At 37.1% G+C, this 26,484-nt stretch overlaps 1 protein-coding gene and 1 pseudogene across 2 annotated transcripts; one reads left to right on the plus strand and one right to left on the minus strand.

The window, feature by feature from the left end:
* The first annotated feature begins 12,018 nt into the window (after positions 1–12,018).
* LOC143555372 (ubiquitin carboxyl-terminal hydrolase 17-like) lies at positions 12,019–17,743 on the plus strand (annotated as a pseudogene). Its single transcript, XR_013139192.1, has 11 exons — positions 12,019–12,644; positions 13,804–14,863; positions 14,958–15,046; positions 15,141–15,226; positions 15,310–15,472; positions 15,550–15,670; positions 15,744–15,901; positions 15,996–16,080; positions 16,182–16,393; positions 16,755–16,816; positions 16,903–17,743. The product of XR_013139192.1 is annotated as a ubiquitin carboxyl-terminal hydrolase 17-like (transcript).
* Positions 17,744–19,769: 2,026 nt separating this feature from the next.
* On the minus strand, positions 19,770–25,397 carry LOC143555802 (glucose-6-phosphate isomerase 1, chloroplastic-like). The gene is made up of 13 exons (XM_077045299.1): positions 24,897–25,397; positions 23,910–24,032; positions 23,734–23,832; positions 23,578–23,661; positions 23,189–23,332; positions 23,038–23,103; positions 22,873–22,941; positions 22,673–22,780; positions 21,638–21,690; positions 21,014–21,309; positions 20,853–20,931; positions 20,364–20,430; positions 19,770–20,022 (listed from the first exon to the last, which is right to left on the minus strand). The coding sequence occupies exons 1-13, from the start codon at positions 25,395–25,397 to the stop codon at positions 19,888–19,890; spliced, it is 1,824 nt and encodes a 607-aa protein (XP_076901414.1). The 3' UTR covers positions 19,770–19,887.
* Between the last annotated feature and the right edge of the window lie 1,087 nt (positions 25,398–26,484).

A 26,484-nucleotide genomic window follows, 5' to 3' on the forward strand; every position in this document is an offset into this window, starting at 1 on the left:
GACGTTTACTTGGCTGTTTATTTGTATGTGTGAATCATTAACCGCTTTGTTCGGCCTATTCCGAAGTTTTCATGGATCCATTAGATGAACACGGGAGACCTATCGTTTACGGTTTTCTTGTTTTGTTACACATGCACGTATGATTTCTTGTTTTTGTGCTCAATTGGGAGCACTGATTGAACTATGAGCTATGATCTAAGGCTTGATCACAATCTGATTACACCCTATGTTAAACTCCAGTTAAGCACATGTTGCGCGCAGTGTTTATTATCTATTTATATCTATTAAACTTGATTTCTCACCGACACGCAAGTGTTGACGTTTTATTTTAACACATGTTCAGGTTTGCTGTAGCTGCTTTTGGGAATCTCAAGGACACGTAGGATGTTTTCTTTTTCTTTGGACCTAGATTAAAATGTAACAAGACGAATTATGTTATTTGAATATTTTAAGTTATGATATGATTTATGTTACTTTACGATTTGTGTTCTGCGCGTGCGCAATGAAAATGCATTTATTAAATATTGACACCCAAATAGTGTCACGAGTAATGAAACAATACGTGGCGCCCCGATGTATAATCCGCCATCGGTCGGGGTGTGACAGATTGGTATCAGAGCTCCGTGACTTTAGGATAGGTGGTTAGACGTAACGACCTAGAATACCTAAGAGTCCATTCTCGCGCATGAGAAATATCTCATGTATGCGCGCTAATTGTTAATTACTCGATATTTATAAAATATGCTGGCGCTTACGCAGCACATGATTTCATGTTTTATTCGCGATCTTTCGATTTTGTTGTTAAATTTCAATTTATTTCTTTACTTGCATATTCGTTTGTTGTGGGGATTGAAAATCCGAGAAGTCATGGTGGTACATGAATAGTTGATTTTCAATTACCATTAACTTTATGTTTTAAATTGAAGATTTGAAAAGTCATGGTGATACATGAATTGTTAATCTCCAATATTCATTTACTCGATGTTTTAAATTGAAGATTTGAACAGTCATGGTGATACATGAATTGTCAATCTCCAATATTCATTTACTCGATATTTTAAATTGAGAATTCGGAAAGTCATGGTGATGCATGAATTGTCGATTTTCAATTCAAATTCATTACCTGTATTAAGTTTGCATTTAAATTCATATTTTACTTCGAAATTTGATAGCATTTAACTCCGTGAAACAAGCTTTACGACGATATACTTTGCGCTAAAACGAATTCCCATACCAAGATATTAACAAAAACTAAAACTTTTATAGAATGCCTCCGCTATCAGCTCGTTATCAGAGGAGAGAAGCCGCGCGCAGACGTAGGCAGCAACGTTCCCAGGAAATGGCCGCCGCAATAGCCCAAGCCTTAAACCAAAACAATACCAACCCCTCCGGATACAATATTAAATCCTTTAATGCGGGTAACCCTCCGAAATTCACAGGGCTTGAAGGAGCCACCGTAATGCTCCAATGGCTCGAGAAAATTGAGAACACCTTCCTCCATACCCAATGCCCTCCAGACCGACGAACCTTATACGCCTCAAGTGTCCTAGAATCAAGGGCGCTTACTTGGTGGAACGGAGTAGCTCATGCGCGTGGCGCAGAGGCTGCTTCTAGCATGCTTTGGGAGGAATTCAAGGAACTTGTGACTAGAGAATTCTGCCCTCCCAACGAAATAAAGCGCCTTGAGGAGGAATTTTGGAACTTGAAGCAGTACAGTGGCGAAGCGCGCGAGTACGCTACGCGCTTCCACGAACTAAGTTTGCTTGTCCCGCACCTAGTTACCCCTTCCCGCCGAGCCATCGAGAAGTTTCTTGGGGGTCTTCCCATGGAAATTCAAGATTCTGTATGGGCCAGGAACCCAGTAACCCTCTCTGACGCCATCGAGTTGGCCGCTGTGCTCAGCGACAACCATGTCAGGGCAGGAACCCTGTTCCTGCGGGGAGCCGAAAAGACCAAACTCACCAAGACTGTCCCTGAACCAACAGAAACCAAGCCAGAACCCTCCAACCGTAACAACCTCAAGCGCAGGCGCAAAGCCTACGCGCTTACCAACCCGCTCGTTGTCCAGCAACCCGCCTACCAACCTCCAGTACACGCTCTTAACCCACTGTCAACCTACCCAACACCCCCTGTAGTTCATAACTATGCCTTAACCAATCCCACACTCCCTGCCCCGTCAACTAAGAAACCTTACACAGGAAACCAACCCTTTTGCCCAACCTGTAGACTTCATCACCCAACTCAAGCCCCGTGTCGACAATGCAACCGATGTGGCCGTAATGGTCACACTGCTGAGTACTGTAGAGTCCTTCCCGCCAACCCAATCGCGCAAACTCCACCAACTTACCCGCTAAACCCACAACCAACATACCCTAATCCACGACCCAGGTCGTGCTATAACTGCGGTGACCCCAGTCATTTCCGGAACGCGTGCCCGAGACTGCAAGTACAAATTACCCAAGCTAATCCGGTTAACCAAATTTCAAACCAAGTGACGCGCGGACGAGCTTTTAATATAACCGCGCACCAAGCGCAAGCGAATAATGACGTGGTTAATGGTACATTTTTACTTAACGGACAATATGCATCTATGCTTTTTGATACTGGCGCCGATAGAAGTTTTATTTCTCGCGCATTTGAACAAAAACTTGCGCGACCACGAGTAAACTTAAACGAAAACTTTTCAGTTGAATTGGCTAATGGTGAAACTATTTTAATAAACTCCGTGATCAAAGATTGCACGCTTAACCTTAATGAACATGATTTTCTAATCGACCTCATTCCCATGCCTCTTGGAAGTTTTGATGTGATTATTGGAATGGACTGGCTCTCGCAAAATCGCGCCGAAGTAATCTGCGCCAAGAAGTTGATTCGCATTCCTCGGGAAAATGGTCAAGATCTTCATATCTACGGCGAGAAACCATCTAACGGCCTTAAACTTATGTCATGCTCTGAAGCCCGAAGACTTTTGCGAAGGAAATGTGTCGCATTCTTAGCTCATGTGGTCAAACCCGATGAAGGAAAGAAGAAACTTTCTGAAATCCCCATCGTGCGTGACTTTCCTGAAGTCTTTCCCGATGATCTTTCTGGTTTACCTCCCGCTCGGGAAGTCGAGTTTCGTATTGATCTTGTCCCTAGTGCATCCCCTGTAGCCAAATCTCCTTATCGTCTTGCACCCGCTGAAATGCAAGAATTAGCAAGTCAACTTCAAGAGTTGACCGATAAAGGATTCATTCGCCCTAGCTCTTCGCCGTGGGGTGCTCCGGTGTTGTTCGTTAAAAAGAAAGACGGATCGTTTCGCATGTGTATCGATTACCGCGAGCTGAACAAGCTCACCATTAAGAACCGGTATCCCTTACCGCGTATTGACGACCTCTTTGACCAACTCCAAGGTGCCTCTTGTTTCTCCAAGATCGATCTCCGTTCTGGCTATCACCAGTTGCGTATCCGAGAAGAGGATATTCCCAAGACTGCTTTTCGAACCCACTACGGTCATTTTGAATTCTTGGTCATGCCCTTCGGTTTAACCAACGCACCCGCTGTTTGAATGGATCTAATGAACCGGGTGTGTAGGCCTTTCTTGGACCGATTCGTGATCGTGTTTATCGATGACGTTCTGGTTTATTCCAAAACCAAGGCCGAGCATGAACAACATCTTCAGTTGGTGTTGCAAAAGCTTCGAACCGAACAACTCTATGCCAAACTCTCCAAGTGTGAGTTTTGGTTGGATGAAGTACAGGTTCTTGGTCATGTTGTAAACAAGATGGGTATTCATGTCGACCCATCCAAGATTGAAGCAATCAAGAACTGGATTACACCGTCCACTCCTACCGAAATCCGTTCCTTTTTGGGCTTAGCTGGTTACTACCGGCGATTCATTTCGAACTTCTCAAAAATCGCCTTGCCTTTAACAGCATTAACGCACAAAGGCAAACCGTATATTTGGGGCTCTAAGCAAGAAGAAGCCTTTCAAACGCTCAAGCGATTGTTGTGCGAAGCTCCTGTTCTAGCGTTACCTGAGGGTACTGACGACTTTGTCGTTTATTGCGATGCCTCCAACCAAGGTCTCGGATGTGTACTTATGCAACGAGGCAAGGTTATCGCTTACGAGTCAAGGCAACTTAAAATTCATGAAAAGAATTATACGACTCACGACCTCGAACTTGGTGCAGTTGTATTTGCCTTAAAAATCTGGAGACACTACCTCTATGGGACTAAGTGTATCATTTACACAGACCATAAAAGCCTTCAGCACATTTTTGATCAAAAGGAACTTAACATGAGACAACGCCGATGGAACGAACTCATCAGCGATTACGATTGTGAGATCCGATATCACCCTGGAAAGGCTAATGTGGTAGCCGATGCGCTCAGCCGCAAACCCAGTCAACTCAACTGTATCTTTCCGCGCACGCAGCTTCGTTTCGCGCCGATCCAAAACGATCTTGAATCGCGCATTCGCTACGCGCAGCGCGCATCGATCAGCAAAGGCAACCTACGCGCCGAGTTAGCGTGTGGTGCAGAAGTACATCTAGTCCCTAACCTGAATGGAATTCTCTGTTATCTCAATCGCATCTGGATCCCCAATGATGAGAATCTTCGCTCTGTCATACTGAGTGAAGCGCACAAAACTCGGTATTCTGTTCATCCTGGTGCTGACAAAATGTACAAAGATTTGCGCCTTTCTTATTGGTGGCCTGGTATGAAAAAGGATATTGCTGTGTTCGTAGCTAAATGCCTAACTTGTTCTAAGGTAAAAGCTGAACATCAACGCCCATCTGGTTTGCTCGAACAACCTGAAATTCCTACGTGGAAATGAGAAAGTATAGCAATGGACTTTATCACCAAGTTACCCTTGACCGCAAGCAAACATGATAGCATTTGGGTAATAGTGGATCGATTGACCAAGTCTGCCCACTTTCTGCCCATTCGTGAAACCTACCGTGTTGAACAACTTGCGCATCTATATGTTAAAGAAATTGTCTGCCGTCATGGTACTCCCTTGAGCATCATATCCGATCGCGATGGCCGTTTTATATCTCGCTTTTGGAAATCTCTCCAAACTGCGTTAGGAACTCGTTTGGACATGAGTACTGCATATCATCCTCAGACTGACGGACAGTCTGAGCGAACCATCCAAACCCTGGAGGATATGCTTCGATCTTGTGTTCTTGATTTTGGAGGCAATTGGGATTCACACCTACCCCTGATCGAGTTCTCTTATAATAACAGCTATCATTCCAGCATCGGTATGGCCCCATTTGAAGCACTTTACGGTCGAAAGTGCCGCTCGCCGATTTGTTGGAGCGAAGTGGGTGAAGTTCAAATCACAGGACCCGAACTAGTTCAAGAGACAACCGATAAAATCGCCAAGATCCGTGATCATCTGCTGACTGCCAGAAGCCGACAGAAGAGTTACGCAGATCGCAGGCGGAAGCCTCTCGAATTTCTAGTTGGTGATCTTGTTCTCCTCAAAGTGTCGCCCTGGAAGGGTGTTGTCCGCTTTGGGAAGAAAGGTAAGCTTGCACCTCGTTATGTTGGTCCATTCAAGATTCTTGCGAGGGTGGGAAAAGTTGCCTACAAACTGGACCTGCCGCCCGCGCTCAGCAATGTGCATCCAACTTTCCATGTATCCAATCTCAAGAAATGTTTAGCTGACGAGAACCTTCACATACCACTTAATGAAGTTCAAGTTGATGAATCTATGCATTTCGTTGAAAAGCCTGTTGAGATTATGGATCGCGAGGTAAAGCAAACCAAGCGCAGTCGCATCCCTATTGTCAAAGTTCGTTGGCAGTCCAAGCGCGGAGCCGAGTTCACTTGGGAAAGGGAAGATCAAATGAAGATCAAGTACCCGCACCTTTTCTCTGCGCAACCTACTTCGAGATAAATTTCGGGACGAAATTTCTTAAAGTAGGGGAGACTGTGACAACTGCCCAAATCCGACCCGACCCAGGTACCCGTTTTCGAATCCGATTCTTTTTATGATTTAAAATTTGATTATTAATCTTTGTAAAATTAACATTAAATAAATTATATATATTTTTATATTACTTATAATAATTTCTTCCCGCCGTCCCGCCTCTTTTTCTCTCTTATCGCCGTTCCGCCTCTTTTTCTCTCTTATCGCCGTCCCGCCTCTTTGCTTAACCCTTGCGCCTGAAACCCCCCCTTTTTCTCTTTTAACTCTTTGCTTGTCCTTTGGTTCTTCCCGCCTAAGGATGTCTGCGCAGCTCCACGCGCCAGACTCCTTACAAGGAAGCCTGCGCGAAGACCGACTGTTCCTGCGATACGCGAGGCGAACTGTTCCCACAGCGCGCTAAGAATGGTAGTTCTTCTCGCGGTGCGCTAAGAATTATAGTTCTTCCCGCGACGCGCTAAGGATTGTAGTTCTTCTCGCGACGCGCTAAGGATTATAGTTCTTCCCGCGGCGCGCTTAGAATTGTTCTCTGTCTGCCTCCGCCCTCGCGCGCGCTCGAATCTTCTCGCGCTAGACCTTAAGTCTTTTCTTCAGTTTTAGGTCAGCCTGTATGCTTTTAAAATATCTTATCTTTTGTTTGAGCGCTGTAGGTCAGTTCCGACATCTGTCCGAAAAGCCACTTTCGGCGCAGCATGCGCACCAATCCTATTGGTTGACAGAAAAAGTGACTGACATAATCTTTTGAAATCTTCTTTTGCATGCCTTGAACAGTGCTTTATCTGTAACCTGTCAGCTTTTCCCCATCCCCTGCAGCTGCCGGCGTATCTGTTGATATCTTTTGCTTTTGTTTTCTTGTGCTTTTTAATATCTTTTGCTTGATTTGATTTGATCTTTTCCCCCCTTTTCAAGGGATTGTGTTCCCTTGGGTTTTTCCTATAAATTAAACTAATTCCTTGTTTATTAACACTACACACACTACACTTAAACACTCCTCAAATCCCTCTCCCTTTGCCCTCTGCCGAAGATCTTCAGCGCCTCCAACTCCTCTCTTTGCCTCCTTCTTCTCTTCTGTTCTGCCCAGATTCTCAGTAAATAATTAATATATAATTTTTTCCTTTTTAAATAATTTGTTTAAGTGACTTACTGCATATATTCAAGACATAAAAACCAATCGTTAAACCAATAACCTCTTATTTATAGGTTAACTTGTGCTTGTTTAAAAGTTGGTTCTTGCATTATCTTTCAACACACCTTTTTCAGGTGAGTAATCTCGTACTTAATCCCCTTTTATTTTTAACGTTTTGGGATGTTCATGTGTTCGTACAACTTGAGTCTTAAACTTGTTTATGAAATTTATGTGCGCAAAACCCCATGTGTTATGGACGTTTACTTGGCTGTTTATTTGTATGTGTGAATCATTAACCGCTTTGTTCGGCCTATTCCGAAGTTTTCATGGATCCATTAGATGAACACGGGAGACCTATCGTTTACGGTTTTCTTGTTTTGTTACACATGCATGTATGATTTCTTGTTTTTGTGCTCAATTGGGAGCACGGATTGAACTATGAGCTATGATCTAAGGCTTGATTACAATCTGATTACACCCTATGTTAAACTCCAGTTAAGCACATGTTGCGCGCAGTGTTTATTATCTATTTATATCTATTAAACTTGATTTCTCACCGACACGCAAGTGTTGACGTTTTATTTTAACACATGTTCAGGTTTGCTGTAGCTGCTTTTGGGAATCTCAAGGACACGTAGGATGTTTTCTTTTTCTTTGGACCTAGATTAAAATGTAACAAGACGAATTATGTTATTTGAATATTTTAAGTTATGATATGATTTATGTTACTTTACGATTTGTGTTCTGCGCGTGCGCAATGAAAATGCATTTATTAAATATTGACACCCAAATAGTGTCACGAGTAATGAAACAATACGTGGCGCCCCGATGTATAATCCGCCATCGGTCAGGGTGTGACAACCAGAACAAAGGTTCATGCTTGAATTTGAGTACATATGATGTTACATATCTTAGAAACTAATTCACATCAAGCCAGCAAGTTATGATACTCCCTCCCCATTATAATTGGTTTTTGGTCAGTAACCAAGCATTTCTCATCTAATATTCCGTGTGTGTTATATACTGAAATTAATCCACCATAAAACACAAAGATGAGGTCACACAGAAAGTTGGGAATTTATGTCGGTATTAAATATTATTTATGATTATATACGTAGAGCCACTTATGAGATATTTGCTTATGGCTCATTAGTTTTCACTTTAGTGAATCAATATTCCCAACATTAGGGGGGAGATTTAAAGCATTGGAAAACAAATTTAGTTGGAATGAATTATCATTGATCCTCAAACTAAATTATATGAATTAAAAGTTCAAAGGATAATTCATGAATAAATATTAACGAATGAATTACCAGACGATTCACTGACCAAAAGAGAGTGCATAGCTAAGACACCTATACGAACTGCTAATGCTTCAATTAATAAATGTCCCGGAAGGACAAACGCATATTGATAATAATTCTAATGCACGCTTGTAGCGTGGTAGATTGATCGGTTCCAAAGTTAAAATTTCCTCGAAAATTGGAGCAAGTAATAAAGATGGTCAAATTGAGGTGCAATAAAAGGTCTCTTGAAAGAGATTAGACATGATGGTTCTTGAAGAACCTTAGGTACCTGAAAACAAAGAGCTCTCAATAAACTATATTGTATCATGTCTATAAAGATATATGGAATCAAAATAAAGTCGGCGTCGTTATAATTTTATTTATATATATAATTAGCGTTGAGTAATAGTTGATGCATAGAGAGAATTTAATAAAATATTGTGATTCAGTTGATGCTGAAAGTTTACAAGAAAGTCTATAAAGGATTTGATTTATCTAATCATGTAAAGTAAGTTTTCAATAACACAATGATTGTTGTGTATAGAGTCATATTTGAATACGTTACAATTATTGAATTTGTTGAACATAAATGGAACTCCTGAAGAATTTCCTAAGGTAGTTGAATACTTGAAAGGTTAATTGATACATCTTTATTATGGAATTCTTGTGCATCAATAAGAATATACATAGAAGAGAATGTACATGATGAGTACAATATCTAAATAAACAAAAAAATTGTACAATATGGAATTTTGGTATGTGATACAAAATGATGTCTTAGTGAGCAAGTTTATGCAGCAAAAATCCTGGAAAAGTGAATGTGTATGCATAATTTGTCAGGTTGAAAAGAAGTCCATGATAGATTGTAAATGCATCGATGGACTAAATTATTCGGAATGAGCTTGGGATGTGTCAAGAGATATTTTGATAAAGAGGGAGATAAGTTGGATATAATTAACCATACTTTTATCAAAATTTCACTTTTAATAGTTCATTATAATCACAGTTTATAATGATGATGTATACATCAACGAGAGAAACTTATGAGCTTTTAAAGAGAAAATTCTTTTGAAAGACTTTGACACGGTACGATTATTACTCGACTTATAGTTCGAGTATGTGTGCAATTATATGTTTACAAATCCTTCAAAGTGCATCTAGAAAATGTGAAGGCATTTTACCATTGACAAATTTAATCCTTTTAGCACATTAAAGGATGTTTAACAATGACTCTATATCATTTTCTATATGAATATGAAATATTATTGGTTCGGAAATACCATAATTAAATGCATATGTGAATTATGTCGTACTGTTAGCTATATATGATTATTATTTTCTTTTTTTTTATATTTATCAACATGTGTCCTTCTAGGAGACATCAGAATGGGTTAAAACATATATTTCATGCATGAAATGAATGTGTTTATAATTCACTAACCCATCAAAACAAGTTTGGTTAGTCTTGTTGATGCAGAGAAACACAACAAGATCATAGTGTTTAGCAGATGAAGCAATAGAAGTTTTCACGTGAATATCATGCAATATTATTCAACTTAAAGATTCAAATGTCAAGGGACGAAGACACAAATGTTTGACTACAAAAGTTTTGGGTAACTTTCTAAGAAGATCGATATCTATCATTTTAAATGATATATAAATCAGGGGGAGACAATACGCACTGCACTCTTTTTCCCTTAGCTATGGTTTTGTCCCACTGGGTTTTCCTAGCAAGGTTTTTAATGAGGCAGCATATCCGAGCGTATTGAGTTGATAACCAAGGGGAAGTGTTATAAATATATATATTATTATGGTTATCAATACCTAATATAGATTAGGCTTATTCTCCAAGTTATCTTTTCCTATATATACATATCATTGTATCTTATTGTAAGACACACATTAATGAAATCTTCATCTTTCTCCCTACATCTCTTTCTCATATTATTTGGCTATTATGCTTGTTTCACAACAATTTTAAAGTACAGTAGCAATTTATTTATTCATTTGAAGTAATAAAAAAATAAGTTAAGATGCAGTGTCAAGTTATTCTACAAAGGTGGATAAAAATGAGAACGATGAAAAACCATAATTAATTGACATGTGTCAAGTATGGAACTAAGGAAAAATGGTATAAAAGTAATATTACACATTTTCTCTCTCCACATGCAAGGCACATGTTAATACCCCCATCATTTTATAACTGTTTATAACTTTTTCATATGATATTTTTTTTATAAAATAAAATTCACCATAATAACAAGCATTTTTTTACCTTTATTATGAGTATAATTTTGTTATATAAGAATAAAAAATAATTTACGTCATTGTGTCTTTTTGCTTACCATTGTGTATTTGTTCGTCATTGTGTCTTTCTGTTTATTATTGTGTTTTTTCGCCATTGTGTCTTTCAACTGATCATTGTGTTTTTTTTAAATACTAATAACACCGTTGTGTAATAATAATATGTAAATGTAATGAAAAATACCAACAAATTATCTAATACTAAACACAATGATGAATGCATATTACACATTATCCTGAAACATAAAACACAATAATGGATACATATAACACAATGACCTGAAACGTAAGACACAATGGTAAAATATATATAACACAATGACTTGAAACGTAAGACACAATGGTAAAATACATATAACACAATGACCTTAAACGTAAGACACAATGGTAAATACATATAACACAATGACCTTAAACGTAAGACACAATGGTAAACACATATAACACAATGACCTTTAATGTAAGACAAAATGGTAAATACATACAACACAATGACCTTAAACGTAAGACACAACGGTAAATACATATAACACAATGGCTTGAAACGTAAGACACAACGGTAAATACATATAACACAATGACCTTAAACGTAAGACATAATGGTAAATACATATAACACATTGACCTTAAACGTAAGACACAATGGTAAATACATATAACACAATGACCATAAACGTAAAACACAATGGAATCTACATATTACACAATGACTTGAACGCAATACACAATCAACATAAAGCAAATGTTGAGCACAAAGACACAGTGACAATCTTTATTTTAATTTTCATTTTTAATATGAGTATTAGTTGAAAAACACAATGACCAAAATATATGACACAATGCATAGAAAAACACAATTGACAACCAAATAACACAATACAAAAAAACCCATCAACTTTTTTTTATTTTTATATAACAATATGATATTCATATTAAAGATAAAAAAATGCTCGTTATTTTGGTAAAAAAAATTTCTAAAAAAAACATCCTATGAAAAAATATAGACGTTTTAAAATAATAGGGGAATTGACATGTGCCTTGCATGTGGAGAGCGAAAGTCTTCATAAGTGAGTTATTACCTTCATGCCCTTCTCATATATTTTTATTTAATTTTTATTCTTGAATTAATCTTCACCAACCAAATCTAAAATCAATTGATTAGATTTCTTCTCACCATTCTCATTTTTGTTGTGCTTTGTATTTTAACTTTACCCTCAGATGCAAGTTCTTGGTTATTTCTAACCGACAAATAAAGAAAGACGTGTTAATTAACGAAGATCCGACTTCCCTGGGTCGGAATATTAGTTAACCCTAACACTGTCTCTGTCTGTGTATACTCGTCAAACTAAATTCGTTTCTTTCTTCCTTGTCATTATCATTATTATTATTATTATTATTATTATTATTATTATTATTATAATTATTCAGACAAAAGCCCTAAATTCTCTTGATCTCCAAAATCCCCAATTTCACCACACCAATCCACCAACCACTGCTTCACAAACCCATCAATTCATCACCAATTTCACTTTACCAACCGTTGAATCTCAAATTAACAACTTGACGGAGCTCATCTCATCTAATCTATGATAGTTGAAAAATTAGGGTTTCATCATCATAATAACTTTCTACTTGATGCGTCGTCGTTTTACATAATACATGCCTGTTAGAAAGGATCCAGGGCTTCCAAACCTGGTGGTCCTGGCCGTACTGTTTGTTATTCTTCCGGCGATCGGATTTTTTCTCGGCGGAAGTGGCGACACGCGGCGGCGAGGAGTGAGGAGATTAAACGGCTGTTGGTGTTTGCATCGGAAGAGGCGGCTAGAGCTGAGATTGAGGCTACTGAATCCTATTCTTATACTAGTTCATCGGTCAGGTCACCGGAATATTCAGCTTGGGTACCTCCGGCACCTGCACCGGTTCCGGCGTTGAAGCCGGTGTATAAATGTGCGGTGTGCTTCTCTCCGACTAGCACACGGTGTGCCAAGTGTAAAGCTGCTCGTTACTGGTAACTTTAACCCTTGATTATTTTTGTTTTTTATCTGAATTATGTTTTTATATAATTTATTAGAGGAAATTGATTAGAAGTGTTTAAGCAGTGTAATTTAGTTAAAAGTATTACAGTAGATGAAGAGATGCTAAAACTAATGTTGAAGGTTTGACATGGCAAAAAAGTTGAAATTTATGAAATATTGCAGTTATCGGTTGGATTAGGTATACGGTGATAGCTTTTTTTAATGATAAAAAATCTGTTTGGTTAATTGCACGTGATTTGAGCTGGTCGGTGTTTTACGTGCTGTGTCCGCGTTTCTTGGAACTAATATGCTGTCTCATTTACCGTTTTGCTCATTTAATTAAATTGAGAATTTGTTTGAAGTGTGATGGTTGTTTGGGAGTTTTGCTCATTTTATTAAAAGGTTGTTTTTTCTTTATCTAATTAATTTTTTAGATCTCGTAAATGCGTGTCATACGCTCATAGTGACATGAAGCCATTGGCGTAGTGTAACGTATGTTTTTGTAGGCTGGAAACTTCTAGGAGGTTACTGTTTTTTGGCGCGTTATGATATGATAGGTCTATATAAATATAGTTAGCATGAGCAGCAGCTGTTTTGTATAATTTATGTTGTGAAAAAACCGACGGCCATGGGATATTTTGTTTTTTAGTTTAGTTTAGTTAAAAGATTAGAATGTATGAAATGTACATGTATTTTAAAAGTATCGTCAAGTTGTATAGTTTTTGATTCTTTGTGAGTTTGTGTGTGATTCTGTGTGCAGATATATGTGTGAATAGTTATCATATTAACAATTTAGTTAAATCGTACAGTTCTTCAAGACCAAATACACACACACACGCACACACTTCTTTACGCTGGATATGTTGTTTTTTGTAATTACGCAGTGCTAAATTTTGTTTGTGTTGCTTGAACCAAAAAGTCCACCTGCATAATCTACTTTGTTGTTGTAGTTGATTAGCGCTTGTTAGATGCATTTGTTATTTGATCATTTTGAGTACGTGATTGTACTGTTTTGTTATTTTGTGTCAATGCATACCCTTTTATGGCATGTGTTTTATATTTTCTTCATTGAAGCTCAAAATTTCTCAGATATGAATTGTGTTCAGCTCTTGTAATATTTTAACATTTAGTTACGTTTCAAATTAATTACAGCTCTGGAAGATGTCAAATTATTCACTGGAGACAAGGTCACAAAGATGAATGCCGGCCTTATGTGCCTGTAAAACCTGTTAAAGATACTTTTTCCAACCAAGAAGATGGTAAAGATTCCAAAGCCACCTCAGCAGATGCAAAACAACCTGAAGTGGGATCAACTTTTGAACCTTCTTCGTCTGAGGAATATTCTCCTTTCTCTACCCCTAGTAGATCCTCTGTTGAAACCACTTCTACCAGTTCAGGGGATTCAGAAGACACGTCTGAAAACTTTGTGACAGTAGAATCATCCGCTGGCTCAGTAAAGGTTGATCAAACATCATCAACTTCATCTTCTCGTGTTGATGATGGGCCTTCTGTTTCTGAACCTACACCAATCTCATATGGCCCTATGGGTGGGACCCTCAATTCTGTGAAATCCACCATTGATGAGCTTGATGTTTCAATTAAGAAGCACACAACCGTATTGCGTAACGCTACTTTAAATGAGTCGACTTCATCTTCTCGGGTAGATGTTGTTTCTAATGGCTTTTCCTTTTCTGAACCTTCAACAACCTCTTCCGAGAAATCCACATTGGATGAGCTTGATGTTTCCGATAAGAACACAACCATGTTGGATGTCTCTTCTCCAAATGGGTCAGGGTCTAAGAAGTCAAATGTTATGTCAAAAGAAATATCAATCAAGTCCACAAAGCCACCAAAATATCATTCAGAAACATTAAAACCTAAAGATGTGGTTGGTGACAGTGATTTGCCTAAATCGATGTTTAAGGAAACTAAAGTTTCTTCATCACCTGTTAAAGATTCTAATAGATCACTTGGTGGCATACCTTCTGCAAATCCTGAAAAGTCAACTCATGTGGTCAACACCAAGAACGTTACATCATCTCCTTTAAAATCTACCAGCAGGCTTGCATCAAATTATCCAAAACCTGTAGCTGTTCATGAGGAAAGAAAGACATCAACAGTGAAGGTTGTTGACCAGCCCAAGTCCTCCAAGTTGACTCGTCACTGTTCACAAAGAGCAGAGAGTGAAACGGCACATAAATACAGCTTCAAGGTATTATAACACCGGAATCTATGCTATCTTTGAACCATGAAATTTAAAAGATTTATAATTATAAACTGACTTATTAATTGATATTGTATACCAGGGTCTTTTCTCGTATGAAATGTTTGTCAAGCTTTACAACTGGAAGCAGGTTCAATTGCGGCCTTTTGGCCTTGTTAATTGCGGAAACAGGTAGAAGCTTCTACTCATTGATTAACGTGCACACCAAATTGTTTATTATTATCTTTCTTTAATGTGTATATATTTACGCCTAAATATTTTGCAGCTGCTATGCCAATGCTGTGCTTCAGTGTTTGACACACACACCACCTTTAAACGCTTATTTTCTTCAAGGACTTCACTCGAAAGCATGTGAGTCATTATTATATCAACTTTCTTTATGGAATTAATTTAGAAAATACTAACTTTTATGCTTTGCTGTCATTCAATGTTAGGTAACAAAAGAGACTGGTGTTTCACATGTGAATTTGAAGGTCTTGTTTTAAAGGCCAAAAATGGGAGTTCTTCACTGTCTCCTGTTCGCATACTTTCACAGATACAAACTATTGGAAGCAGCCTTAATCAAGGGAGACAAGAAGATGCGCATGAATTTTTAAGGTGCACCAGCTCGTTTTTATATATTTCAAAACATTTTATTTATTGTAGCCTTGCTGAGTTAGCAATTGTTGTTGCAGGTATGCTATTGATACTTTACAATCAGTTTGCTTAAAGGAAGCAGGAACAAACACCACCAACTCATTAGAAGAAGAAACAACTTTAGTTGGACTCACTTTTGGTGGTTATCTAAGATCTAAGGTAACATTGTGTCCACTAAAAGAAAATCAATTCAAAATGTGAGTGTCTAAATGCACATGTTTTGATTTTGTAGATAAAGTGCATGGAATGTGGAGGCAAATCAGAGCGAAACGAGCGGATGATGGATTTAACGGTAGAAATCGAAGGCAATATAGCAACTTTAGAAGAAGCTTTGGATAAATATACGTGTACTGAGATACTAGATGGTGAAAACAAGTATAAGTGCAGCAGGTTAGTTTAGAATTTGTTATATTGTTCTTGATACATGAGGAATGCTATTTTTATTGGTTTTTTCTAAATATAAATTTATATAATGTATTTTCAGGTGTAAATCCTATGAGAAAGCTAAAAAGACGTTGACATTGCTGGAAGCTCCAAACGTCCTTACTATCGCACTAAAGCGGTTTCAAGTATTACTATATACTTATTTATATATATTAAAAAAGTTACTTTACATATATCAAAATGAAAAATGATTTTTGACTTGTGTGTTTTATTTGAATGATTACAGTCTGGTAAATATGGGAAGCTTAACAAATCGATTCGCTTCCCGGAGATTCTAAACATGGCCCCGTATGTGAGTGGAACGAGTGACAAATCCCCGGTTTACAGCCTTTATGCGTTGTGGTTCACCTGGATCAAATGAATGACGCGTTTTCTGGTCATTGTGTGTGTTATGTTAAAAACGTTGAGAATCGGTGGTTCAAGATGGATGACAACAGGGTATGATTTTACCACTTTTATCTTTCATTCAGTTTCGAGGTTTCTTCTAAATAAAATTGCTCCAATGGTCTTTGCGATTTGGCCACGTTGCAAGTTTGGTCCCCATATTTTAAAAATTGCAAACTTGATCCAAACATTTGTGAAAGGGTTGCACACTTAGTTCTCATCGTGAGTTTCAGTTAGTCCAAACATTACATAGGACTAAATGTGCACCAATCTCACAAATGTTTGGACTAAGTTTGTGAGTTTTAAAATTACGGGACCAAACTTGCAATATCATCAAACCACATGGACAATCTGTGCAATTTTCTCTTTTTTTAAAGAGAAAAAACATGTCATTTTTAAAAATTTTGTTCTTCAGGTGAAAGAGGTGGATGTTCAGAGCGTGTTGACCAAAGGAGCATACATGCTTCTGTATGCAAGGTATCTTATTACTAATTTATTGCAATAGTATAAGTTTAAAACCGACTCAATACACTAACAATTTGTGATATAAATGCAACCTCTAGGTGCTCGCCACGCGCTCCTCGGGTGATACGCACCTTATTATCGCGCAACCACCAAGATCCAAAAAAACACAAAAAGCCAACATCATACGGGTTAAGATCTCCTTGGGATGTTAACCGCGATCATCTTACCGTTCGTCACCGGTCTCTTGAAGAGGAATCTTCATCAAGTGACGGTTCTGGAATCTTGTCAGAATCCTGTTCTTGCAGCACAGAGAGGGATTCAAGCAGCATGGAATCATGGGACTGGGATCAAGAACACAACAGCAACAGCATCAGCAGCAGCCCATTATGGAGGAACTTGCATGCAAACTCCTCAGATTCCGTCGTCATCATCGTCGTCATCATCGTCGTCGTTCCCGTCTCCCTTGTACTCTAGGCATCCTAGTGTCTACCATAAAGATGATGAGAGGTTTAGTGATAGTTTTAAGGTTGATAGATTAGGCGGGCAGCCTGCTAACCCTTTGGAAACCTCAAAACCAGGTTTGAGAAGATCAACGACGGCTCGAGTGAGATCTGAGTGATTGAACAGGTAGGGAGTTTTTTGGGGTGGTGGGTAGGGGTTAGGGGGTGGCTGTATTGTATGTATTGTACTGCTTTTGTTGATGTTGGCTCTTGTTAAAACAGTTAAAAGAGTGGGGCCTACCGACATTTTGTCACCCTCTTCCCTTCTATATATAATATATCCGTATATATGGTATTCACATGCTGTGTTGGTTAACTTGTGTATTGTGTGAATATTAATGCATAGAGATAAAAGTTAAAAATCAAAACTGTAGATCTACAGATATTATGAGTAACAAATGTGGATACAAAACTTATGTAACGAATTACGGAATTAAAACTGGTTACATCTGTTTTAATGTGGATTGCAGACTTCAATTGTTGCTTCAATATAGCTGCAGCAGCTGACTGGTGGCAAGGCGCGCCCCATCAGCTGCTTTTGTTGCATCTGCTCCATTGGGTCGGACTTTAGGAAATGTTTTTGTGTCTTTACAGGCTTCATCTATAGAAATGGCTGTACCTGTATACATTACAAGTGAAATCATATCATTGAGAGTTAGCTGATATTTACTTAATACACATCTAATATTCTCTTTTATGAGGGATAGTGAAATTACTGTACTAGATTACAGTAAAATCAACAAGCTAGTAACTAATAAAAATGTTGTCAGCCGATAGTTGATAAATTTTTTGCAAGGTATATGGTTTGGACTTTGGATCAGTTTAAAGTCCATTTTAATATTCTCTGTTCAGTCTTTGATTGGAGTTCTGGTCTGACTTTTGCAACTTTGTAAGCCCTCTCAAGTCTCAAATATAAAATAAAACCAGACCGTTCTTCATAATTTAGATCTGGTCCGACTTGTTATAACTGGTTCCTTATAATTTTCTTCTTATAGTTGATTCATTGCCTACTGAAACTTAACGAAAAGGTGCAAATAGAACAACCTCTGTTGGGAATTTGATTGTAATCCAGAATTGATGCTCACAGTTAACGACACGATTAAAACATGTCTATACAGGACTTAACCTGTTTATGACACTCGTAAGACGTTTAACTTGACTTAAATGGGTGAATAGGTTGACACGAATGTTCATAACCGTTTATCAAAATGACATAGTTTTATGGATGATTAAATATGGACTCTGATTTTTGGTACTTTTATTTTATCGTGTTAATTGTGTCCAATTAATTTTTTTAATGACACTTGGTGAATCTTGTCAATAATCGTGTTAAACAATAAACATTCCGTGTCATTCATGCAACCATGTCGTGTCATTCGTGCTACTAAACTGAATACCTTTACTCATGTTAAATGTGTCGCGTAACCCACTTATTAAACATGCCCGTGTTTAAGGAAATGACACGTTTAGTTAAAGGTGTCCTGTTAAACATGTCAAGTCATAAACGGCCCTTTTAGTGGTGTCCAGGTACCAAAAATTCGGGCATGCATTAGTGATTCAGTGAATGTCAGTTTTTTCCACTTCCTAGCCTGAGCAGTTTCTATAATTTCTACCATACTTCCTTCCTATCAATCACAATGCAATAATTCATACCTATCTGGAAAGTAGTATGTGTATCGCCTAACTACAGCAGCATTTAAAAACAGAACAAATATTATGAATAGAGTAATGGTAGTAATTAAATTTAGGCCTGGCAAAGTAGACGGCGTGCCGGGTCAGTAAAGGTGCGGGTCATTACATGCTGTTTAAAAAAAGTGTTATTCACATCAAGACTGAACTATTTCAAGAAGGAAAATCAATTAGTTTGTTACTTCGTTTAATAGTTTGTTATTTGATTTTGATTTTTTATAGCAGTTTGTCAACTAGGGGTGTATAATGGTCGAATAAGACTCGAAAAACTCAAAATTCAATTCGCTTCGAGTTCAATAATCAAATTTCGGTTGGGTTCGAGTTCAATAATCAAAATTTTCAAATAGCTTGGAAATTTCGAATCAAATTCGAATTCAGTCAGTGAATTCAAATCCAGCTTCAAAACTTCAAAATTCGAGTATTCGAAATTCGATTCTTTAAACACCCCTGGCATATGCCACATCACTCTGCCTATCACCGTTTACTCTCCTCTACCCATTCCCTCTCTTCCCTCCCACAATACTCCAATGCGAAAAGCATCACAAATACGGCGCATCAGCCATGGTCTTATAAATTGCACTTTATAGTTAACAAAATTAGAGAACTTAAATTAAATAATAATAATAATGAGTGATTTCTTATTCTTACAGCATATAATGTTTATAGACTAAAATTATTCAAAGCATTCCATAAATTATTGATAATAATACCCAAAATGGCTACATCATTCAATGATCTGTCAATCGGCACCACACAAACAAAACCATAGTCACCAGTATTGTCGAAATATGCGTTATTCCTCAAATTTGAATGAACATTCTTATTTTATTTTGAAAACATTTTATCTTTGAATATAACTAAAAGTATTGTCCCGGCATGCTCCCAAGAGCACGCTTACACGTACAGCGCATCAACATTACACTCTCCAAGAAAAACTTTGACGCTTCTAGGTGAACCGCAGTCCCCTTCAGCAATGATAGCTCGGTCGTTGGCTGCCATGTGTGCTATTATCTTGTAGATCATTTCAATCTGCCAAAAATTAGATACAAGAAGTTAACAACGAAACCAAAAAAAAAGTAATAATTTTATGTGATTTCATGTAATTATTTTGTAGAGTTTTGATGTCACATTAACACCTTTTGTCTAATTTATTATAGAAATTTTCAGCTAAAATTATATTATTACAATAATAGTAATATTTTGGGTACAACGTTGCATACACATAATATGCAGTTACTTTGAATGACTTTAGACTCATTTGGCTTTTCATCTACTTTTTTTTTATTATAATCATTTGACCCATTGACACATTCATATAGTTGAACATGGTCTAAATAAATAGCTAAATAGTAAAAAAGAAAAGTACATACATCTTCAGGAGCATGACAGCGATCGGCTACTTCTTCGATTGATAATGGTTCAACAGGGTCCTTACAACTGTGAAAAGCATACAAAAAAATGCATTTATATTTCCTCACATTATATAAAATGAGCTCACAAAATAAAAATTAGAGAAAATTGCACAACTGTCCCTGTCGTTTGACCATATTGCAAGTTTGGTCCCTATATTCAAAATATTGCAAACTTAGTCCCCACAATTAGTCGCATTTTGTTTTAACAGGTAAGTTATATCATGTCATTCATGTGAGGTAATTGAATCTTTTAAAACTTGGAACCCAAATTACTATTTTCAAACTCCAAATCTCCTAATGTCGACTTCACGTTCGATCAGTGAAAAATCAAAGGTGATGAAAACGATGTTAGGAGTTCAAAAAAGTGTTTTAAAAATTTGGAGACCAAACTTGCAATATTGTCAAATCACATGGCCATTTGTGCAATTTTCTCAGAAAAATACATACCTAGCTTCATTGAGAACTGCAAGAACTTGCTTCTGTAGAGCCAAGACTTCTCCTGCTGCTTTCTTCCCGGCTTCAACTCCTGAATTGTAAAACAAAAGCATTTATGATCCTTTGACTTTTAAGATCAAACATGTATTTTAAGAAAAAACATTAATGTGTACCAGGTTGATGGTAAGCATTGACATTGATAAGTGATGCATAAATACCAACTGCGCGTTCATAAAGAGCAATTAGAGCCCCAACAGACCGAGGTGTCACTTCTTGCACTGTGACTGTAACAGACTCCCTCCCGTTTGCATAGAGTGCAGAGCGTGTTCCCTGTAACATTCCAAACAAGTAGTCACCGCAAGTGACACCTGGCTCAAGTTCCCAATAGTAACCAGGTGGCCTGTCACGTAGTACTTCTATGAATGTTGCAAAGAAATTGTGCACACCCTCTCGAAGCTGCTGAATGTACCTGTTTGTTCCAACCAATTTAAATATGATATTATAGCAGTTTTTAAGGGGTATACAAACAGCTTTTAACGCGAGAGGTGTAACGGTATAGAGTCATTATGCTAACACGAGTAACTATTATTACACTATAGTTTTGAACTGGAGTGATAATAAACACTCTAGTTAATATCTATAGTGTAATAATGGATACTCTAGTGTTAGCATAATTACTCTAATGCTTCCACACTTTTCACGTTAGAAAGCTGTTTATACTTGATATCAGATCCCACCCCTGAATATATAAATCTCTCATATAAAAACTGTGATCTCTGTACTTTCTAGAAACTTACGCACGCTGATCTGTACTCCCTTTATTTCCATAGACAGTAAGCCCTTGATTTACCTATACAAATGATGGCTTAAGTTAGCCTAACGTCAAAACATGTTACAAGTTCAATTGCAGGAGAAATGAAATAATCCAGTATTCTTTATTCACAAACTTTCTTCAGAAAAGAACAAAGCTACTTTTGGATAGGTGTGTGTGCATGGGTGAGTTTGGGCTCAAACCAAAAATTCGATTTTTGTGTTTTTGAAAATTGTTTGGTTTCGGTTTTTCAGTTTTTGGTATTAAGAATGAGTCCGGTTCGGTTTTGGTTTTTCAGATTTTTTCCATTCGGCCTTACACAATTTTTTTATTTTATTTATTTATTTATTTTTTTTTGGGGGGGGGGAGGGGTGGAATTGCCAAAATAATGAAGTTGGGCTTGAAACTTTGGTTAATTGATTATTACACATCTGGACATAAAGCTTATGGGTTACACCATTTATTAATTTCTTATAAATTACTTAAATTGGTCTTTTCGGTTTTTGGTTGATGCAAAACCAAACCGAAAAATCAGTATTTTAAAAACACAAAATCAAACCATCGGTTTTTTATTGGGTCCGTTCAGTTATTTTTGGTTCGATTATGTCGGTTATTCCGGTTACGGTTCGATTATGTTGCGTTTCGTGCACAATCCTACATTTTGATTGTCAATGTCAAGCCTCATACTTTATGACTGCTAATCGATAGATGTTTTGTTCAAAACTAATTGACACAATTACTCAACAAGAAGATTAGAAAAACCAATGTTGAAGTCAATGTGATTCCATTGGTAACTATAACCGTCCGATCTGGAAGTGAAGACCATATGATACTACAAGAATGCATCTTTATAGCAAGCAAATAAGAATTGAGGACTCTAAAAAGAGGGGCATCCAAAATCTAACAAATATTTACTTTGTAAAACATACGATGTTTTCTGAGAATGTTGATTGGATTAAGACCAACTTTATTAAATAAATTATGTTAAGGACAGAAGAGATGATGAAGCAGGCATACATACCCTATTACCATCAAGGTCAAATTCTTTCCCAAGGGACTCCATGACCAACTGCTGCAAATATCTGCTAAATAACAAAAGGCTGTCCTTGTATGGAAGTACCACCATATCCTGTTTATTCATTTTACTTTTTGTGAGGAATTAATAGTAGCTTAATGTATTAGATCTGAAAAGAAAGAAATGATTGTTTAAGCAGTAATTACCTTCGATCCTATACCATCAGAAGCCCAGTACCAGCACAATGCCAGCAACGCTGCAGGGTTGCTTTTTACCTACCATTAATAACACAACCTCATAAGTCTAGGTTTTATAGCACATTAGTTTTATAATCTTTCCTAATTATATACACTCAAGGCGTTTATATATACCACTGGAATCCTGGTTGCCTCGTCCATGAGTGACGCACCAGCAAGCATCTCTTTGATATCAATTCCCTGAATACAACATGCATATAACGACATTCAAATAATCATCTCAATACTATTGCAATTTCACTGAATTATATGAAACTATATAAACCTGAAGTGCTGCAGCCAGTAGACCGACGGCAGACATTTCAGATGTTCTTCCGCCAACCCAATCAAACATAGGAAATCTAGCTAACCACCCCTCTATCCGTGCAGTGTTGTCTAGTAATGAATTTTCTTGTGTAATCGCAACACCCTACATAATATTACCAATAATCACAAAAAAAATTGGCTTCACATGTTTTGATACACAAAATTAAAATAAATATACTTAACCAAAGAACACAGAATATTTATATTTCAAAACACTAAGATAAAAACTACAAAAAGAAAGAAATTGCTATGGGTACGAAACATTAACTGCCCCTTTACTCCGTAAATGTAGGTCCTTGGAGCATTTTAAAAATATAAAAAGCAGAAAGAAGAACCTGAGATGAAAACCTGTTTTGCAAAGTTGAGTCCGGCTTCACGAAATGCCTTTTGTACTTCCAACAAACCGTTCCTCGTTTCCGGAGTGCCACCACTCTGACCCAATTTTTAGCATCATCAACAAACACAAACAAAAGAAGAGATAGCGTGTTTTTTTCCTGAACAGACCTTTGAAATGACTATTACAAGTGTAGATGCTAATTCCGGGCCAAGTTGAGCAATTTGATGATCAATTCCTGCTGGATCTGTATTGTCGATGAACCTAATCTGGTAATCATTAAATAATCATATTTTCAACAACAATGACAAGAGGAATCGATAACCCATCATAAATGCATTATTACCTTAAGAGGCGGATTATCAGGTGCTAAATCCTCCGCAACAAACTGTGGTCCAAGAGCCGATCCTCCAATTCCAACTGACAGTATTTGTGTGAAACGCCCTTCGGGATAAGAAGGCGGTTTAATCTGAATCATTTGAATAAGATTAGTTTGTAAGCTTAGGTATCTTAAGATACATTTTATTTGTCTAAGATTTAAAGAAAACAGAGCATAAAATTCAATTGATTGATATGATGTAATTTTCTGTACTAGTTTAGATTGAAATCATAAACACACATTTGGAATTGTAATTCTTCACAAGTCATTTATCAACCATAATATTTATCATTAGAAAGTTATGTTGAAGGTCAAAACTATTAAACACATTATAACATTACTCTCCACATTCACTCTCAGTTTGACTTCAAAATATCAAGCTTCTATCTTCCAACTCATTATTACATTTTCTTTAATTGTAAAAATTTAAAAACAATTTTAAAACATCCGAAGTCAAAATATGACAACTTAATAGAATCAATTAGAGTAAAAAAAAAAGCTGCAACTAAGTTGCCTGCTATCTGAAGTCAAAGCAAGACAACTAATATTCATTTTGCATTTTAAAGATGAACCATTGTATACCTAATAAACTCACACAAATCAGTGTTGCAAAATTCGCAATCAGTAATTCACCTAATAGAGCCTAAAATTCAGTAGTCGGTCAAAGCCGGTCCAAATCGTTCAAAATTGGTTTCTGTCAAAATCAGTCAACTTTCAGTCAAAATCTCTGAAACTATTTGAAAATAATATACTCATTGATGCAATCCAATGAATAAGATTAATAATTTATATACAATTCCAATCCGATTAATCATGATTAATTTCTAGTTAGTTCCGAACTGCTCAACTAGCACCTAGCAATATCTACAACACTAATACAAATTATCCTAATATGATCAGTCAGTCCAAATCAAAGTTGCAGTTAGATAACACATAACTAACTAACTAACTAACCTTGCCACCAATAACATCCTCCGCGAACGCGCAAATAGCTTCAAGTGTATTCTCAATCTGCAACCTGAGAAACGAATTAGGCGAGAGCTTGGGGTTCCTAAGCCAATAATGTCCCACCATCCTCCCTTCATCCGGATTCGATATCGCCCCCTTTTCGAGTTCCTCCATCGCCTTAAACGCGTTACTAAACCTCGGCTCCATTGCCTTGAAAAACTCGTCGGTGAAGCCGATCCGACTGACATCTAAATACAACCCTAGGTCCTTGTGCTGGTACAGCCACTCCGTGTACCTCTCCCATAGAGCTTTAGGATCTGTTTCTAATGATGATGTTGTGGTTAACGGAATGACGTCACGTGCCGTTGATTGCGTCAGCAGAATGTGGTGGTGGTGGTGGTGGTTAGTTTTAGTGGTTGTAACTGAAAACTGAGGTTTTGTGGTTTCTATAAAGTGGTTAAAGCGTGGTTTACGGATCAAATTAGTTGTTGATGATATTGAAGCCATTGGAATTGATGAAATCAATGGGGTTTTATTTTAGAGAGAGAAAGCAGCTGTTGTTGATTTCATTGTTCTGTGTTCTCTCTCTCATATAAACAAATGCACAAGTGTAAGTAATAGCTTATGTTGATGGAGTGTTTTCTTATTTAATTGCAAAATGGTCCTTTCGGAATAGCCAAAGGATGGACAGGCCCTTCAAAGTGGGGATATTCTTTTTCTTTTTCTTTTTAGTATATATAATAGTCACCAGATTCAATGCAAAGGCGTGACCCATGTGAGTTGTGACTAACCAATGACTCTTAAGAAGCATATAGGCCGGTTAAAACTTTGGTTGTATCTGGAGTTTACGGGTTATTGTAATAAATTAATAATAATTTAAAGATTAGAAAGATAAATTACACTTGCTTTTTTTTTAAAGTAAAGCTAAATCATTTATTTTACCAATTTATTCTCATTTTATAATACTTGATTCTGGGTTCATGATGTTAAAAAACATTTAAATCTATCAACCTTTTTTTTACGTGTAACACTTTAACTCTTAATTAAATTCAAATGTTATTTGTTTTCTCTAGTCACAATCAATTAATGTTTCTATAAACAATAATAAGTAATTTTGCAGGATTATATATCGTAAATATGATTCACTCAGACGTTTAAACGTGTCGATTGGTTTACTTTGTTCATTGTATGACCTTTTACCACTTCAAGATCAACTTCATTGACAATACTCTCTTATGTTGATACCTTAGTATACATGATCTACCATACTTTTCCATTGGCCATTTCGTCCCTCTCTACCCACTTGTTTAGGAACGTAACCGGACTCGACAAAACCAACACCATTCGTCATCACTGCTAGCACCTGTCACTATCGTGTATTGTAGACTCGTTGTTGTTGCCAACATGAAACCGCTACTGAACCACTACTGCCACAACTATCAACCGAGTCGTCAGCTTTACCAATTGCCGCGGATATATACATAAAGAATCTAAATCGTTTGTTTGCAATATAAAAGTGTTTCATATGGTTTAATAAATGGAAGTGGAGAAAACTTTAAAACTTTATTGGTGTGTTTTCAATAAACAATTAACA

The sequence above is a fragment of the Bidens hawaiensis genome, unplaced genomic scaffold, assembly GCF_021521415.1.
Source record: "Bidens hawaiensis isolate Kalapana, Puna unplaced genomic scaffold, B.hawaiensis_p1.1 tig00001032_1, whole genome shotgun sequence".
Lineage (NCBI taxonomy): Eukaryota > Viridiplantae > Streptophyta > Magnoliopsida > Asterales > Asteraceae > Bidens > Bidens hawaiensis.